Genomic DNA, 15,373 nt, shown 5'->3' with positions numbered 1-15,373 from the left:
CCGTCCGTTAGATCTGTGTCAAGAGGCTTGGTGGGGGTTTGTTGTTGATGTTTGACGGAGGCGATCATCGAAGGTGGGCTTGCTTTCACTTTGCTCACTTCGCGACTCTTGAGCAAGCGCGAGGATGACGTCCAATCAAATATCTACAGCATTCACGTACAACACGAAATCATGCTCAAGTTGTTTGTTACGCACTCTGCATTTTGGGGATGCAGACAAGTATTTGGAAGAAGGACGGCGACGAGCTGAGGCAAAGGCACGTGACATGAATGACACGGTCCGAGATATGAGTACTTTCGATCGTCGTGAGATCAATAGGTTCTGGATATATGTACGGTCGCCGCAACCGCCCATGCATGTCCATGATATTGAGACATACTGCTGAAGCAGTGCCGAGTGTATCCCCAGTATTGAAGTGTCCTTTCCTTCTTCCACCCTTCACTGCTCCCTGAACTCCGCCCAAGCAGCCTACTCGTCATCCGCCTCGATGTAGCGTTTCTTGATGTCTTTCCATTGACGCTGCGTACATTCGTTAGTACTATGTCCATGTCACATGCTCAAGCCTTGCCACATACGCCTCTGTTGATCTGGTCCCATACGAGGTTTGCGCCGGTATCGAAGGCACTGTGAAGGCGTTAGATCTGACATTGCAAAGGGGCTGGTGTCGAGTATTTACAGGCTTGTCGCGTACGTTCCGGCGAAGATGACACTCAAGAATACCGCGTTCCGCTTCACGAGAGCGCTGCGAGTCGCATTAGCCAATGCTTCAATTTCCCGTCAGGCGCAGGCATCGTACTTGTAGACGCCACCAAGGATTCCGGCCATTTCGACAACGGGCAAAGGTCTTCGTGAGATTCTGTGGGAGTATTCGGGGCGGTGTTCGACGGATGTTCGTTCTCGTAGTTCGTCGTTGGGCGTGATGGTCAGCAGGAACGTTGATGAAGATGCGAAGTCGAAGCCGACAGCGGAAACACCCGCAGACTTTGCTCTAATGCCTGATGGCTTTTTGGTTTTTGCATGAAGGAACCACCACGTCCCGCTTTTGGAAGTGCACAACACTGCTGCGGCAGTGAGGATCTCTGGGGCGAATATTTATATCACAGCAATGGCTCCCACGGCGGACACGACCCGCTCGGGCATTCGCAAACTCAGCACAGGCGAATCTGTGATTCCCTCTTCCACAAGGCCAGACGGGTCAGTGCGCAAAGAAATTCGCGTGAAGCCTGGTTACAAACCTCCCGAGGATGTTGAGGTATACAAGAATCGGACTGCGCATGCGTGGAAGAATCGGGGCAAAGGCGGTGTCGTTGGAGCAGAGCCAGTCGAAGACAAATCTCCCCTACAGGTAGCGGCCGCGGCCGCGAAGAACGCCAAAAGGAGAGAAGCCAGGAAGAAAGCTGCCGCGACTACTGGAAATGGAAAGGCAGGCGATGAGGAGGGGACTGTAGATGGAGCTGCTGGCGACGAGGTTAAGGAGCCTGTCACTGTCGACCCAGAAGCAGAGAAAGCGAAAGAGGCGAAGAAGCTCGCGAAGAAACTACGGCAGGCACGCGAGCTTAGTGAAAAGAAAGAGAAGGGCGAAGGCTTGCTGCCCGAGCAGTTTCAAAAGGTCATCAAAATTCAAGAGCTGATCAGACAATTGGACAATCTTGGGTTTGATGCAGAAGGCGAGAAGAAGTCAGATGATACCAATGCTGGCTGAGCGACTTATGGTGCTCTTGAGCGTCACCCAACATATTCTTCCGGATGTATGAACTCGAGTGCATGATCATCGCACTTCTATGGTTAAGACAACTGCGCGGCCTCGCAACGTTTCGAACAGACCGAACGCATTCTCGGCCCTGAAATTTGCCTGGTCAAGCTCGACATCCACAGTCACTGGTGGTCTCGCTTGTTTTGGGAGTACGCGTTCTCGGACTGTGCTCTGTTTGCGACTCCAGAAAGATGTTTTTGTCTGTGGGGCAGGAGGCCGTCCCAAAAACGCAGGGCCCTCTTCGACATCAATCATCGGCACGTTGCCGAATACAGCCTCCAGAGTCTGCTGTCGCAGCAATTCCAACGCCTCTTGCTGTGTCCAAAACTGCGTGCCATCATACAGGCCGTCCAATTGTATCAGAATAGGCTCCTCGCCATGGGCGTAACCCACCAATTGGCCCCTCTTGCTACATTCCGCTTGCTGAGGTCAGCCAACTGGTTCGAAGGACAGCGAAGATCTCGACTTACCCTGGTCGGACGGCATTATCAAAAGCGTCATTTTCGACAAACCATGTTTCGCACGTTCTCGAATTTGTGGCAACAATTTTTCCACCAATGCTGCAACGTGCTGGGACCTTGATGCTCCTACTTCTTCTCGGATGCTCAAATGCGTTGCAGCTTTCGTGTCCCATCTGGAAAACTCCGCTTTGTCGCTGCTGCGTGCGATCTCCTCATAGGCTGGTGGATCCATGATGCTGCGATGCGAGTGGAGCGGACAGTTGTAATGTCAGGAGGGCGTTTAACGCTCCGACGAAGAGGATATTTGGATCGTCGGGTCGCTTTCGAGTGTCCTGCTATTCTGAGCATTCACGGACGCGAAGGAATGGGAGCCAGAACTGTCGGATATGCGCAGCATGATCTTGCCTAAGGCCTTCGGTCCATAGACTTTGTTCTGCGGTAAAGCCTCGCCGAGGAATCGACCAGAGTCCATGGATTGCAATCCTGAATATTTCGCCCGGGTACTGCGGCAGAGCTGTGTCTGGAATCCTTTTGAGCGATGCCCACCGGACACCGGCCTGATCCGCACAAAGAATGGTTCAGATCCCAACCCCAAGAATTTGACTTCTTCCCATTTGAGCACGAGGCATCAAGCTGATGCAGCGATGTCCAGCCAGCAATGCAGCCGGTCAGTATTATTCTTCCGGTCCATAAGTTGAAAGTCTACTCTTCCAAGAACTGAATTTCTTGGCCGCATTCCCGAAGGATTCGCAAAGGTTTGAGGCCGCCCGTCACCGAAATGGAACTCGGGATGGAAGCTGCACAGCCCGGCCTTAGCGCCAATGTGTCCTGTTGGCACAACCATATCACAAGACACTCATTTCAAGTCCCCATACCACTGGTCTCTTTCGCAGAGTCCGCTTTCTCCATTGTTGAAGGATGCTTACGACTTCCGGCCTCTCGGCACGCTCTGTCATGAGATCCTCCCCACAGGGCTTAGACAATTGACCATTAAAGGCCGCCCTCTATTCGCCGGCATCCGCTCGTAATGGTATCGTTGGTTGCTGTGACTGGTCTTGGTCGGTATGGACGGCATGTGGATGATGTCGTGATGTCGACGTAGCTTGGGGTCGCGCAGCCAAGGGAAGATGAACTCGCTCCAGTACAGACCACATATAAACGCTCATTGACTGCGCTCCTCGTCGAAAGTTCTTCCTTCTTTGATCAACATCTCGATTCCGGAGCATCAAGCTTGAAGACATTCGCTGAGCGAAATTCCTATACCATTTCCTCCATCGAGGAAGTTACTTGTACCATCTCTTACCTACCATTTCAACAACAACGCAGCCATGTGGTACCACGTCTCGGAGCCGAACTCCTACCTCGCCGTGACTGGCGCAGGAGTGGATTCAGTGCGCATCACGAAGAAAGCATTCATCTACCCGTTGCAGAAGGTCACCAAGATCAGCATCACACCTTTCGACTTCTCCATGTCACTGCAAGCCATGACCTCAGAGAAGCTGCAGTTCTCTCTGCCTGCAGTATTGTATGACCTGTATTATCCTTCTGTCGATATAGCAACTGACATCATGCAGCACGATCGGGCCAGACGACACGGTCGGGTCCCTGATGAAATATGCCGTCCTCCTCACAGGAGATAGCGATGGCCGCGTTCCCACCGGTGCCAAAGGCGGTATGGTCGCCACTGGACGCAATCATGTTCAGGACATCGTCAAAGGCATCATCGAGGGCGAGACGCGCTCGATCGTCTCGAACATGACGATGGAAGAGCTCTTCAACAACCGTCGCATCTTCAAGGCCCAGGTCATTGAATGCGTACAAAAGGAGCTCGATCAATTCGGTCTCCGTATTTACAATGCCAACGTCAAGGAGCTGCAAGATCTGGGCGAGTCGAAGTACTTCCAGTCTCTGGCCCAAAAGGCCCACGAAGGAGCTCAATCTCAGGCACAAGTCGACGTTGCCAACGCTCGGTAAGTTTGTAGCCTCGATCTATGTGTAGAACCTTCTTCTGACCGCCAACAGCATGATCGGAAAAGTCGGCCAGGCCGAGAAGGAAGGCGAAGCCAAGCAAGAAATTGCTAAAATCGATGCGAAGACCGCCGTGCTCGAGACGGAGCGCAAGGTGAGTACTAAAGTGTATAAGGCCTGCAGGTTCCCGAGACTGTTCCACGGAGACGCCAGCAGGTCTTACCCTGCGTCAAATCCTCATTGTCTGACCATAGCTAACTCATACACTTCAATTTGCTAGGTGGAGAAAGCCAACGCCGACCAGAAACTCAAGACCCGCGAGATCCTCATCTCCCGCGATCTCAAACTCGAGCAGATCGCCGCCCAGCGTGCCGCTGAGCAGAAAGATGCGGAGCTGCAGAAGAACGTCGAGCAGAAGAGAGCAGAGATGGAGTTGGAGCGACTGAGAGCTACGACTGTCACGCAGGCGAAAATCGCCAAAGAGTCTTCTCAGCAAAAGGCCGATGCCGATCTGTACACTCAAGAGAAGAAGGCGGATGCTGCGAAGTACAACCAGAAAGCCGAGTCGGAGGCAGTCTGTAAGTTCATATTCCTTCTCGCCTCATATGAGCCATTGCACGTTACTAATTACTATCTCTAGACTTCGACTCCACCCAAGCCACTGACGCCGCCAACTACAAACTCACCCGCGAAGCCGCCGCTCTCCTCGAAGCCCGCACAAACGAAGCCGAAGCCGCCTATATCCTTTCCACCCGGCAAGCTGAAGCGACCTACCTCGCTCGCGCCCGCGAAGCCGAAGCCGCGTACATCACCCGCAAGAAAGAATCCGAAGGTCTCATCGAGATGGCCAAAGCGTACGGCGCTCTCGCCGACGTGCTTGGCGGACCGCAGGGATTGATGAACTACTTGATGCTCAAGGAAGGCGTGTACGTCAAGCTGGCGGAGGCGAACGCCAAGGCGGTAAATGGGCTGGCGCCGAAGATTAATGTGTGGACGACGGAGGGTGGGAGTGGAAGTGGTGGGGCGGATGCCATGGCGCCGATTCAGAATCTGTTCAAGAGTTTGCCGCCGTTGTTTAGCACTATTCAGGATCAGACGGGGATGACGCCGCCGAGTTGGTTGGCGAATGTGCCGGCGCAGAGGAATGGGGAGATGGAGCCGGAGGAGAAGATGAGGCAGAAGAGGGAGGGGTTGGGATTGACTAATGGACAGGCTAACGGTCATTGAGTTGTGGAGAGGGAGAGTGATCGAGTGATACCCCGTTCTTTTCTTTTGTTCATATCTGGCGTTAGATATCTTTCCAGCTCAACACTTCGAGCCGACCTTATTTACATTGCATCCAACGCTACACCTCAACAGTACCCTCCATAACCCTGACGGCACTCCCTCTCAGCTCCATCCTCTCCACCGCATTCTTTTCCTGATTCAACTCCACCCTCACCCCGATTACACTCTTCCTCCCCATCTCCACGCCCTGCACAAGCTCCACATCGACCACCCGATTTCCACCCCTCGTCAAAGCCAACCTTGCCGCCAGCCCGCAAGCCGCCGAGCCAGTCGCCGGATCTTCGAAGCTGTTCAATAGCATGCGGGACTGGACTTGGATCTGCTCGACATCTTCGGCGGCTTTAAATGGGGACGTGATGGTGTAGAAGTATGAGCCCACAAGGCCGACATTCCAAGCTGCGTCCATTCGTGCGACAGCATCGGGTCGGACGGCCAACGTGCTGACTTGGCCAAGCGTCTCCACGTCGGGGACTTCGACTTGGAAGAAGGTCATGCCTTTGACTGTGGAGACGAGGTTAATGGCGTCGCTAGGAGTGGATGGGTTGAAGTGATCTTTCAGCGACGGCTGGAGCTGGTGGATGTCATTGAGCGAGGGAGGCTTCTCGGTGTGAATGTGCACGTTGTGAGGGATGTTGGCGGAAGCAGCTCCTGAGGCTGGGTCGAAGGATATATCGATGGGACCAGCGGGAGCGAGGAGCCGGCCTTTGAGCGGCTTGCCTGAGGTCGAGGCTGATGGATGAAGGGTTGTAAGGCAGTGAACGGCTGCTCCGATGGTCGGATGTCCTCGTCTGTGTCAATTTGTGATCGGGTATGATGTTCAATGGCATTCGGGGACAGCAGGGAATTCGTGATATACATACCAGCAAAAGGAATCTCTCCCTCGATCGTGTAGATCCTCACCTTCCACTCCGGCAACTCATCGGCGCCATTGTCCGTGGACTCATCGCGGAGATATACGAATATGGTCTCGGACAAGTTGAATTCTTTTGCGATCTGATCCAGCTGATCACTAGACGGTTGCTTCTTCGGATCCGTCGGAATATGCACGACCGCTAGAGGATTTCCCTCATAGCGAGTCGTGGTAAAGACATCGAGAGTTGTGAAAGGGAGGGAGATGGTCATGGTCGCAGATTGTACAGTCAATCAGGTCGACGAAGAAGATGTGAGGTTGATTGAAGAAAAGGTATGGCGATGAGGTGCGGTTCAGCTTGCAGCCACGAGCGAGGGGAGAGATTTTTGTGTTTCTTCCTGTGCTTCGGTCGTTCTCGATATGAGTAGATATATATTTGCACGCAAGAGCAGTATTTTCGTGAGTCACGATCTAATTCTTGACCGCCGGAGAGTCTCGCGGAGAACACAATTGCCAAAGCTTTACAATATGCCGCTGGAAGGCGCTTCCGGACGATGCAAATCTCGCAGCAATGACTTCTTCGCATTCTAGTGCCGCGACCGCCGTATCTGCAGCAGATCCTCTGCTATTTTCTCGAGGTGCCAACTTGTCTCGTCACATATAGCCAAACGTCTTGATATTAATGCTTGTCTAGAGTCTGATCGCTTATACTGAACATAGACCCAACAAACCTAGCTAAGCAACGGCGACACGGCGAAAGTGTCAATGGGCTCACTCACATACTCCTCAGCACTGGCCAGAGACCAGAGTTCGAGATACGTGTCGAATGGCCTTCCGCTGGTGCCGCAAACCACCGGGCACGTGCCGTCTGGCGCCGACGTGATCCCGCAGGCTGCGATTACGTTGTCTTCCTCCAGGGAGTCGAACACCACGGCGACTGTGCCAGGCGATACATCATCTCGGATTCCTGCGACCAGCCCGGTGATGGGTGCTCCGACGCCGATGAGAGTCCTATCGGCGAAGCGGATCAGAGGGCTTTCGTTCTGCGGCGCGCTGAAGTCGACTGCTTGTCTGATGGTTTGGCTGCCAGATTGTCGGGCCTGCAAGTATTGATTGGGACCGTTGACAATAACATTACCCTCGTCGTCATTGCCGGTACCAAGGGCGAAGAGATTGAGAGGTCCAGTCGGAACTGCGAATACCGTGGCCGAAGCTGTTTTCGTAGTTGTCACCGTGCTCTGCTGTCCGTATCTTGTGGTCGCAATTGTAGCTGTCGACGTCTTGATCGAGAGGCACTTGCAGGCAGAAGTGAGAGACTTTCCGCTGTACGGTTGAAAGCATTGCGGCTTGTACTGTGGTGGAGTATTTCGTTTGTGCTTGACTGGAGAAGCGCTTGGGATCGAGGGTTGCTTGCAGGTGGTGACAGTAGGAACCTGTTGTTCGTTAGCATATTGGGTCTTTACTGGGATTCCCAAGAGCGATGAGCAGTACGGCGTGGCAGCTCTGTCCCATTTCTTCGCATTGGTGCATATCTGGTTGCCAGTGCCATAGTTGGGAGAGGCAAATACAAGGCCCGCGATGGCGGCCAGGACGGACACTGGAAGAGCGCTATGGAGCAGCATCACAGCGATTTTGTACCGTGAAGAGTGACCGAGCGGAGAGCAAGAGGCGGGCATGATGCGGCGCGTCCATCACTTATTATAGGCATGGCCTGACCTGATCGCATTGTGCTTAGCTTGCGGATCGCGATTTGTGGCGTTTTTGAGGCTGGCTGAGGTCAAGAGTCTCGAATCGCCTGGAGGAACTCGCTCCCGACTTCGAAGCTGTCCGAAGGGTGGAATCGATCAGTCAGTGTCGGCACTGGTGCTCGGAGCAGCAGATGCACCCTGTCGATTAGCAATGTTCGGCCTTCCAGCAGATGGCAGAAGCGCGTTGGAAATACCCAAGCAGTTGTACTAAGGTACTACCTCAGTCGTGAAGACGAGCGCGCGTTGCAGCCGCACATTTTCGAGGCCATCGTCGAAGTCAGCCAAATACCGTCATGATGCAAGGCTTGATCGACGTGTATCTGCTACATCCGTGAAAGGACCTTGGGTGTCATTCGCCGAGAGCTCGGCCTGCTGCATAGCGTGGTCGTTGAGTCTGTCCTGATTCTCCACGCCGACAGAGCAGAGTGCTCGATGCAAGGCCTACTGTAGCTCTGATCTTCACGATTGAGTGAAATAATGTTCCTCCCACCGGTGTGGTATAATGAGAAAAGAGCTTCCACGCATCCGTCGGGAGGTACGGCATGATCGTGCCTCTTCGCAAGCCGAGAAGTCGCACCTGCTCTCCGATCTTGCAGCGAGCGAGCCGAGTGGATCCTCCTCGCCGAGTCGCTGGGAGATAGAGATGGCAGCAAAATCAATAATGGCATGTTGTTGGTGTAGTCATTTGTGTCTGTGAGAATCCCAGTAATGCCGGTAGCCTGACCTGGGGCGGAGATCTGACTTTCAAGGTGGGTGGATTTTGATCCCGGCCGGCATCCACACAAGCGTCCCGTCACGGCGAACGGAACCTGCTCGCTCGCCCACAACCAGCTGCTGCACTCACACCTCACACTACCTCGTACTCTCTCTCTCCGAGTGCGTCCATCCTTGTTTGTCCGACACTCCCACAATCAGCACCCTCCCGTCTGCAACACTGCAGCCGACTCGGAAACCTTCCTGGTCCCTCGCGTACGGCAGAGGACGCGCCAGCACCCGACAAGCTTTCCGTCAGCGCACCGACGTGCATCGCAGCTCTCATCAGCTCATCAGCGACGGGTTCACGTGCAGCCATCGCTCCGTCCATCACAGTACCCGAGTACGTATCCCCATCCCGATCCACCACTCACAGTCCCTCTCCCAAGCTGGGGCCATTGGCACGCCTTTCATCAGCAGCAGCAGTGAGATGAGCAATCACCGGCATCGGCATCGCCTGCAGACGGCGAGGTGGTCGCTCGGCGGAGCTTCGCGTGTTGCTCTGCCTTCTCTCTCTCTGCAGCAGCCGTCCTGCCAGTGGCGTCTCTTTCCCACTCGTGCACCGCTCGTCTCCCTGCCCGCCTGCCTGCTGTCATCCCTCATTAGTAACTAACTCAACTCACCATCAGGGTACCTGCAAGTTCTTCGCGCTAAGACACAGTCGCAATGGGTGCGTATCCTGCTCCTCAGCTCACTCGCACCTCACCCCAACACCTCACCCTTTCCAACCCCACCTCGAACTTCTTCCCTCGACTCACCGCCTTTCTCGACGCAACACTGACACACCACCTCAGCCGACGACAACTACCGCTCCTCGCGCGCGAGAGATTCCGTACGTATCTCCCCTCCCTCCCCTCTGCATATGTGTCAAAAAGCCTCTCTCGTGATGAGAGACTTCTCGCCCTCACCTTGGATCTGGAAGGATGATGGACTATGACTGGAGTCTCTGGAAAGAAATGGACTCGGAAGAGGAAGCAAGAGAGCTGGACAGCAAGCTGGCATCGGCGGAAGATGAGACTGCAAGAACAATGGAGCAATGGCTGTGAGCACACCCAAGTCGATGAGCCACGCGGCTGATCTGACAGCGCCTACCATTCGCCATGGATCGTGCACATCCGTCAGAAGAGCTCTCTCATCATCGATGATTCAAGCGCGGCAGCCATCTAATTGCACGCCATGCTGCCATGGAGCGATGCTGGTCACCGACCTCGAGAGCTGCTTCAGACCTCCACTGCAATCACACCTCGACTTCGACTCAATGGCTGAGCAAGCATATCTCCCAATACACCGCAGCCTTGGGCCCGGCAAGATCTGAAGGCCTGGCCAATACAATGTTCATGGCAAGGGTCCTCAATCTATCCGGATGGAAAAGCTTTCCACTTACCAACTATATGTGGCAGTCGTCAGAAAGCGGCAAGCAAGGCGGCGATCTGAAGCGGCGGCTCAAAGTTGGCACTGGTGGTTTGCGGGTCTATCTCAAGGCTGTTCAATGCTTTCCTGTCGACGTGCGTCAGAGGGCCAGCATGCTGGACAGTTATGGCTTTCTGCTTCTTTCGGGCTTGGATCGGAAATGGCGAGCAGGACGGGTCGGAATTGAATGGCACCATGTCCTGTAGCCTGTCCAAATATGCAGAAGCCTGTCATGACAAGTCGTCTTCCGACTGCTCTCCCGCTCACTATGACGCCTTGCTTGCAATGCTGCCACCGCCGCTTCGAGCAGGCTGGCAACCCTCACATCGACGACGCTTTGCGTCAGACTACATCAAGATTCTGCTGCTGCCTCTGAACTGCCAAGTTGGTTCTTGTTCCGACGTGGCAATCAGCAAACATCGCTGCCGCGGTGCACGAGCAGTGCGAATTCGTCTCTCATCCAGCCACGCCCGGACGCTTCTGGAGCTTCCATTGCTGCAATTATTTTTTTTGCCTGGCCGCTACTCTGTCCGGCTGAACGATCTTCGTCTGCTGCTGACGCCTGCAACGAGCGGGGTGATGCCTCTTCTCTAGGCTGAATCTCCTGTTCCTTGATCCTGCTTCCTGCGAAGTCGGCGGCGTTCCAGCTCCCTTTGCCGCTTGGAGGGCTTGCTTCGTGGTCCTTGTTGCGGATGCTTCCAGGGCGGATGATACCACAATCACACTCCACGGGCTGCCTCGCTTGCGGTCCTGGGCCCCTTACCCATCACTGGTTTGCGCCTTGTTCTGGTCCTCTCCTGGCTGGCTTCGAAGGCTCAAAAAATATTACCTACCGCCTCGAGCGAGCATCGATGGAATTTTCATCATGCCAATAAGCTCCTCGATTACAGTCGATCGAGCGCGCCATCGTCGTTGATTTCTCTGGCCTGATCAGCCTGTCGACGGAGCCGAACTGTGCTCGGAAAGGTCTTGGCAACAAGGGCGGCGTTATGACTTGCCCGCGAGTGACACTGCCCGCTCATCATTGAGTCTTCTCGCGAACCGCTTCGTTTCAAAGATGCCGGCCATGCCACATCTCCTGCAGAACATTGATGAATGTTCGACATTGAGGAGAGACTCCAGCCCACTCCGGAACGCGGATTTGCTGCCTCTTGTCGAAGTTGCGTCGGACAGAGATATTCAACACGCGGTCGATCCCGCTCCGCCAAGCACGCCCGCTGGATGCACATTCATTCCTACATCACTGCAGATGCTGCTCACATCAGCGAACATGGAGCAAGTTGCATTGGTGGTGCAGCCGGCGAGGGGCCGGTCTCTCCAGATCGGTCGTCCTCGCGAGAAGGAGGTACGGCACTGGCTCTCAGGACATCTGGATGAAGCGAGACTGGCATCACGAGAGGGCTTTCCCTTGACACATGCTAATACTTGATATCATGTGCCGATATGCTGACATGTGCTCCTTCTAGCCTCGCCGCTCTCGTTCACCTCCTCGCCATCACGACGAGCACCGCGGACGCAGCCGCAGCCCTTCTCGTGACCGCAACCGCGACTCAGATCGCCACAACACTCGCCACCGATCTCCAGCGCCCGCCAACGGCCATTCTTCTTACGACCGACCACCACGAAGCGACCACGAGCGCTACCAAGCCAAAGAGACCATGATGAAGCACGTGGCCGACTCTTCCCAGCAGGACCGCCGTGTCTACGTTGGCAACCTCTCCTACGATGTCAAGTGGCATCATCTCAAGGACCACATGCGCCAGGGTAGGACAAGGACCTCACAAATGGACATGAAAATAGTGAGACTGACACCTCACAGACGGTCAATTGGACGTCCTTTTCGCGGATGTTCTCCTGCTGCCGAACGGAATGAGCAAGGTAAATAATGCGCAGTTTGGATGACTGGCATTGGTTGGTCGTGTGAGGATATTGGTTAACTGGGGATATGGAACAGGGATGTGGCATTGTGGAGTACGCTACTAGGGATCAGGCCCAGACTGCTATCAACACCTTGAGCAATTCGCCGCTCATGGGTCGTTTGATCTACGTGCGCGAGGTAGGCAGCTTTGATACCTCCTTGCATTTCATTCAGCTGACTTTTTGAACAGGATCGTGAGACTGAGCCTCGCTTTCCCGGCGCTCAGCCAGCTCGCGGCGGATTTGGAGGCGGCTTTGCTCCTCGCGGCGGATACGGTGGTGGCATGGGAATGCAGGGTGGCGGTATGGGTGGCGGTATGGGTGGCGGTATGGGTGGCGGTGGCCGCTCGGTCTTCGTCAACAACGTTCGTACACGACTTCCAAAGAACACTCGAGCAATCAACTGACGAGCAAACAGATTCCGTACACCGTCGGATGGCAGGATCTCAAGGACCTCTTCCGTCAGGGTGGTAAGCTTTCGTCGATAGAGACAGATCGACACGACTCGTGCTAACATTCTCTCTTAGGCAACGTCGTCCGCGCTGATGTCCACATGGCCCCAGATGGCTCCGCCAAGGGCTCCGGTGTAGTCACCTTCGACACTCCTGACGATGCTCAAAACGCTATCCAGCACTTCAACGGATACGACTGGCAGGGACGCATGCTCGAAGTTCGCGAAGACCGCTACGCCAACTCTGGTCCAGGCTTCGGTGGACGTGGTGGATTCGGTGGACGCGGAGGCTTCGGTGGACCTCGCGGCGGATTTGGTGGACCAGGATTCGGTGGACGTGGAGGCTTCGGCGGTGGCTATGGTGGCGGACCAGGCTACGGTGGTGGAGGCGGATTCCAGGGAGGACGCGGAGGATACGGTGGTGGATATGGTGGTCACCAAGGTGGCGGTGGCGGTGGATTCGGTGGACCTCCAGGTGCTCCGGCTGCGCATGCCAACGTTGCTCCCAACCCATTCACGGACAACGTGTCTAGTGGAGGCCAGCCCAACGCCATCATCCACGTCAAGAACGTGAGTATCTTCTGAGGTCCACCAATGATTTGTTGGAACACTGCTAACATCTCACAGCTGCCCTGGAGCACCAGCAACGACGATCTCGTCGAGCTCTTCCAAACTATCGGCACCGTCGACCGTGCGGAAATCCAGTACGAAGCCAACGGCCGCTCTCGCGGAGCTGGTGTCGTTCAATTCGGCAGCCAAGGCGACGCCGCTACCGCGATCGAGAAGTTCCAGGGCTACTCGTACGGTGGCCGTCCGCTCGGCCTCGACTACGCTCGCTACCCCGATGCCGGTGCGATGGAGGGCCAGGAATCGACTGGCAACATTCAGGAGGAGATGATGTAGAGTATGCATCTCGACCCGACACGATCGCCGGCGCGCACACTTCTACACTCGAACTTCGGCAGAACATGCGGAGCGGGCGTGCTCTGATGCTTGTAACATACGGCGGTCAATGGAAGTGGAAGATGGGGCAGCTGCTCTCATCTGCGGAGAAAATTGCTTGCTTGATAAGACTGGTTTCCCTACTCGACGGTCGTTGAGACTTTTCGGGAATCAGTAGCAGATTTGAGCGAGGCGACATCACACGGGAGAAAAGACTGGCTGGATGGGTTTGGTATACCAGGCTGCAGACCTGTACATGTATGGGTAGCTAATAGGTAGCGAATGTCAAGGAGCTAGCGCTTTCATCATCCATTCGTACCCCTGTTGTCGTTTTCATTTAGTCATTGCGGTACTGCTGAAAGAGCGGTTGGAGTTGGTACTGACCGCCCACTGAACGGCATTCACAATGAAGGCCCGCACGCTGCAGATTCCTAACCCGCGGAAGAATACGGCCGCGCCTTCGGTTTGGTACGCTGCTTTTGCGATGGAGTATGTGCTTGATCTGTCGCTTATGATGCCGACTTTCTTCGACGAGGAAGACTGGTCGCCTAATAGCGGCTGACTTGCAGCTGACATCGGCGTCTTACCGACGAGATCCCAGGTCTGCACTCTCGTCTTGATCACATCTTGCGGGCATGGATCAGTACAACGACGATGAAACGAGACACAACAGATCTTCTACATACCCATCGGAAAAATCGACGCCCACGTCACGACTCCCGCCAGACCGCCACAGAGGAGAACTTTCATCGCCTGCTGGTTCGGACTGTCGTCTTCATTGGAGAGATGCCGTTTGCTGAGTTCGTAGCTCCAGAAACTACAACATCAACGTCTCAGCCATGAAGCCACATCTAGAACATCGACAGGAAAAGGAAAGAAATGCAAGAAAGACGTACTAAAACCCATACCCCACCGCGTCCCTCAGACTCGTAATCCCACCACCCAGATACAGCCCCCTCACCCCTCCCGCTTTCCACAATTCCTTGACGACACTCACCGACGACCGCGGAGGGTTGTAGACTTGTGCGCGGCATTTGACGAGTTCGGTGGGTGCGGAGACGAAGAAGGTTGCGAGGCCGCCGAGGGCGCCGGCGGTGAAGATTGACCACGCGGGAGGGTACGTCGGAGAGATGCCGGGAGAAGGGTCTGACGGGGACAAGAGGGCCAGGCTACGATTGTAGGTTACGAAGAGGAGGGCGTTGAGGGCGCCGTAGCCGAGGATCGGGGCCGCGGCGCCGCGGGCTAGGGAGGTCCAACGTCGATGGGTGGAGGTTGTGGAGGTCGGAGTCGAAGTAGGAGCAGAAGCTGCGGCTTGACTTGGACCGGCTTGGATCTTGGTCTTGAGGATGTCGAGAGGATTACCGACTAGGATTCCAATGGCTCCGGACTTTTGTGGAATGATTTAGCGGGATGGTGTGCTGGAGGTTTTGGTCTGATACAATGTGAACTCACAACGTAGCCGGCCCAGAAGTCGGCGGACATGTTGAACTTGCGCTTGAGAAGAGTTCTGGCTCCATCAATGCTGCAATCACAGGGACTGGTTGAAGAACGAGGTGAGGGATGTTGATCAATGGCTCCAAGTCGATTGTGTGCCGTGTGCTATTGCTGGTCATACGAAGCCGAAGCCGATACCGAAGCACGAGAGTGAAAGTGAAGTGGATCCCGGCTAAGGTACCTTAGCGAGGGTCTGGGGTCGTTTTCCACTGCTGGTCTGCGGCTAGTAAGCGGCTGAGATTTTCCACTACTAAATCCCTATAGCTAACTTCTTTCAGCCTTTGAAAACGAGCTGCTGGTTAGATATTTCCGCAGAGTGTATTCAGTTGCAAAGTAGTG

General features: G+C 54.8%; 8 protein-coding genes across 8 annotated transcripts; 3 read left to right on the top strand and 5 right to left on the bottom strand.

The window, feature by feature from the left end:
- Window positions 1–273: 273 nt before the first annotated feature.
- Window positions 274–885, bottom strand: MYCGRDRAFT_104853 (uncharacterized protein; the record flags this gene model as incomplete). Its single annotated transcript, XM_003851430.1, has 4 exons — window positions 274–519; window positions 576–624; window positions 677–742; window positions 797–885. 4 exons carry the CDS (start codon window positions 823–825, stop codon window positions 469–471), a joined length of 195 nt encoding a protein of 64 aa, XP_003851478.1.
- A 265-nt stretch (window positions 886–1,150) lies between these two features.
- Window positions 1,151–1,678, top strand: MYCGRDRAFT_28225 (uncharacterized protein; the record flags this gene model as incomplete). The annotated part of the gene is made up of 1 exon (XM_003851811.1): window positions 1,151–1,678. A coding segment is annotated over one exon (528 nt), but the record flags the coding sequence as incomplete, so codon positions are not given.
- A 641-nt stretch (window positions 1,679–2,319) lies between these two features.
- On the bottom strand, window positions 2,320–2,832 carry MYCGRDRAFT_104848 (uncharacterized protein; the record flags this gene model as incomplete). Its single annotated transcript, XM_003851429.1, has 1 exon — window positions 2,320–2,832. One exon carries the CDS (start codon window positions 2,560–2,562, stop codon window positions 2,359–2,361), a length of 204 nt encoding a protein of 67 aa, XP_003851477.1.
- A 601-nt stretch (window positions 2,833–3,433) lies between these two features.
- Window positions 3,434–5,409, top strand: MYCGRDRAFT_73080 (uncharacterized protein; the record flags this gene model as incomplete). Its single annotated transcript, XM_003851812.1, has 5 exons — window positions 3,434–3,739; window positions 3,789–4,184; window positions 4,237–4,336; window positions 4,463–4,760; window positions 4,916–5,409. 5 exons carry the CDS (start codon window positions 3,543–3,545, stop codon window positions 5,407–5,409), a joined length of 1,485 nt encoding a protein of 494 aa, XP_003851860.1.
- Window positions 5,410–5,527: 118 nt separating this feature from the next.
- On the bottom strand, window positions 5,528–6,591 carry MYCGRDRAFT_73076 (uncharacterized protein; the record flags this gene model as incomplete). The annotated part of the gene is made up of 2 exons (XM_003851428.1): window positions 5,528–6,252; window positions 6,330–6,591. The coding sequence occupies 2 exons, from the start codon at window positions 6,589–6,591 to the stop codon at window positions 5,528–5,530; spliced, it is 987 nt and encodes a 328-aa protein (XP_003851476.1).
- Window positions 6,592–7,050: 459 nt separating this feature from the next.
- On the bottom strand, window positions 7,051–7,941 carry MYCGRDRAFT_93858 (uncharacterized protein; the record flags this gene model as incomplete). Its single annotated transcript, XM_003851427.1, has 1 exon — window positions 7,051–7,941. The coding sequence occupies one exon, from the start codon at window positions 7,939–7,941 to the stop codon at window positions 7,051–7,053; it is 891 nt and encodes a 296-aa protein (XP_003851475.1).
- A 935-nt stretch (window positions 7,942–8,876) lies between these two features.
- Window positions 8,877–13,852, top strand: MYCGRDRAFT_104845 (uncharacterized protein; the record flags this gene model as incomplete). The annotated part of the gene is made up of 10 exons (XM_003851813.1): window positions 8,877–9,163; window positions 9,450–9,490; window positions 9,615–9,652; window positions 11,697–11,994; window positions 12,050–12,108; window positions 12,185–12,286; window positions 12,339–12,512; window positions 12,566–12,617; window positions 12,675–13,168; window positions 13,226–13,852. The coding sequence occupies 9 exons, from the start codon at window positions 9,487–9,489 to the stop codon at window positions 13,499–13,501; spliced, it is 1,497 nt and encodes a 498-aa protein (XP_003851861.1).
- MYCGRDRAFT_43480 (uncharacterized protein) lies at window positions 13,826–15,022 on the bottom strand (the record flags this gene model as incomplete). The annotated part of the gene is made up of 5 exons (XM_003851426.1): window positions 13,826–13,861; window positions 13,925–14,166; window positions 14,227–14,357; window positions 14,437–14,927; window positions 14,993–15,022. 5 exons carry the CDS (start codon window positions 15,020–15,022, stop codon window positions 13,826–13,828), a joined length of 930 nt encoding a protein of 309 aa, XP_003851474.1.
- Window positions 15,023–15,373: the final 351 nt, after the last annotated feature.

The sequence above is a fragment of the Zymoseptoria tritici genome, chromosome 6 (assembly GCF_000219625.1).
Source record: "Zymoseptoria tritici IPO323 chromosome 6, whole genome shotgun sequence".
NCBI lineage: Eukaryota > Fungi > Ascomycota > Dothideomycetes > Mycosphaerellales > Mycosphaerellaceae > Zymoseptoria > Zymoseptoria tritici.
This window is presented reverse-complemented; position numbering and strand designations above follow the sequence as displayed.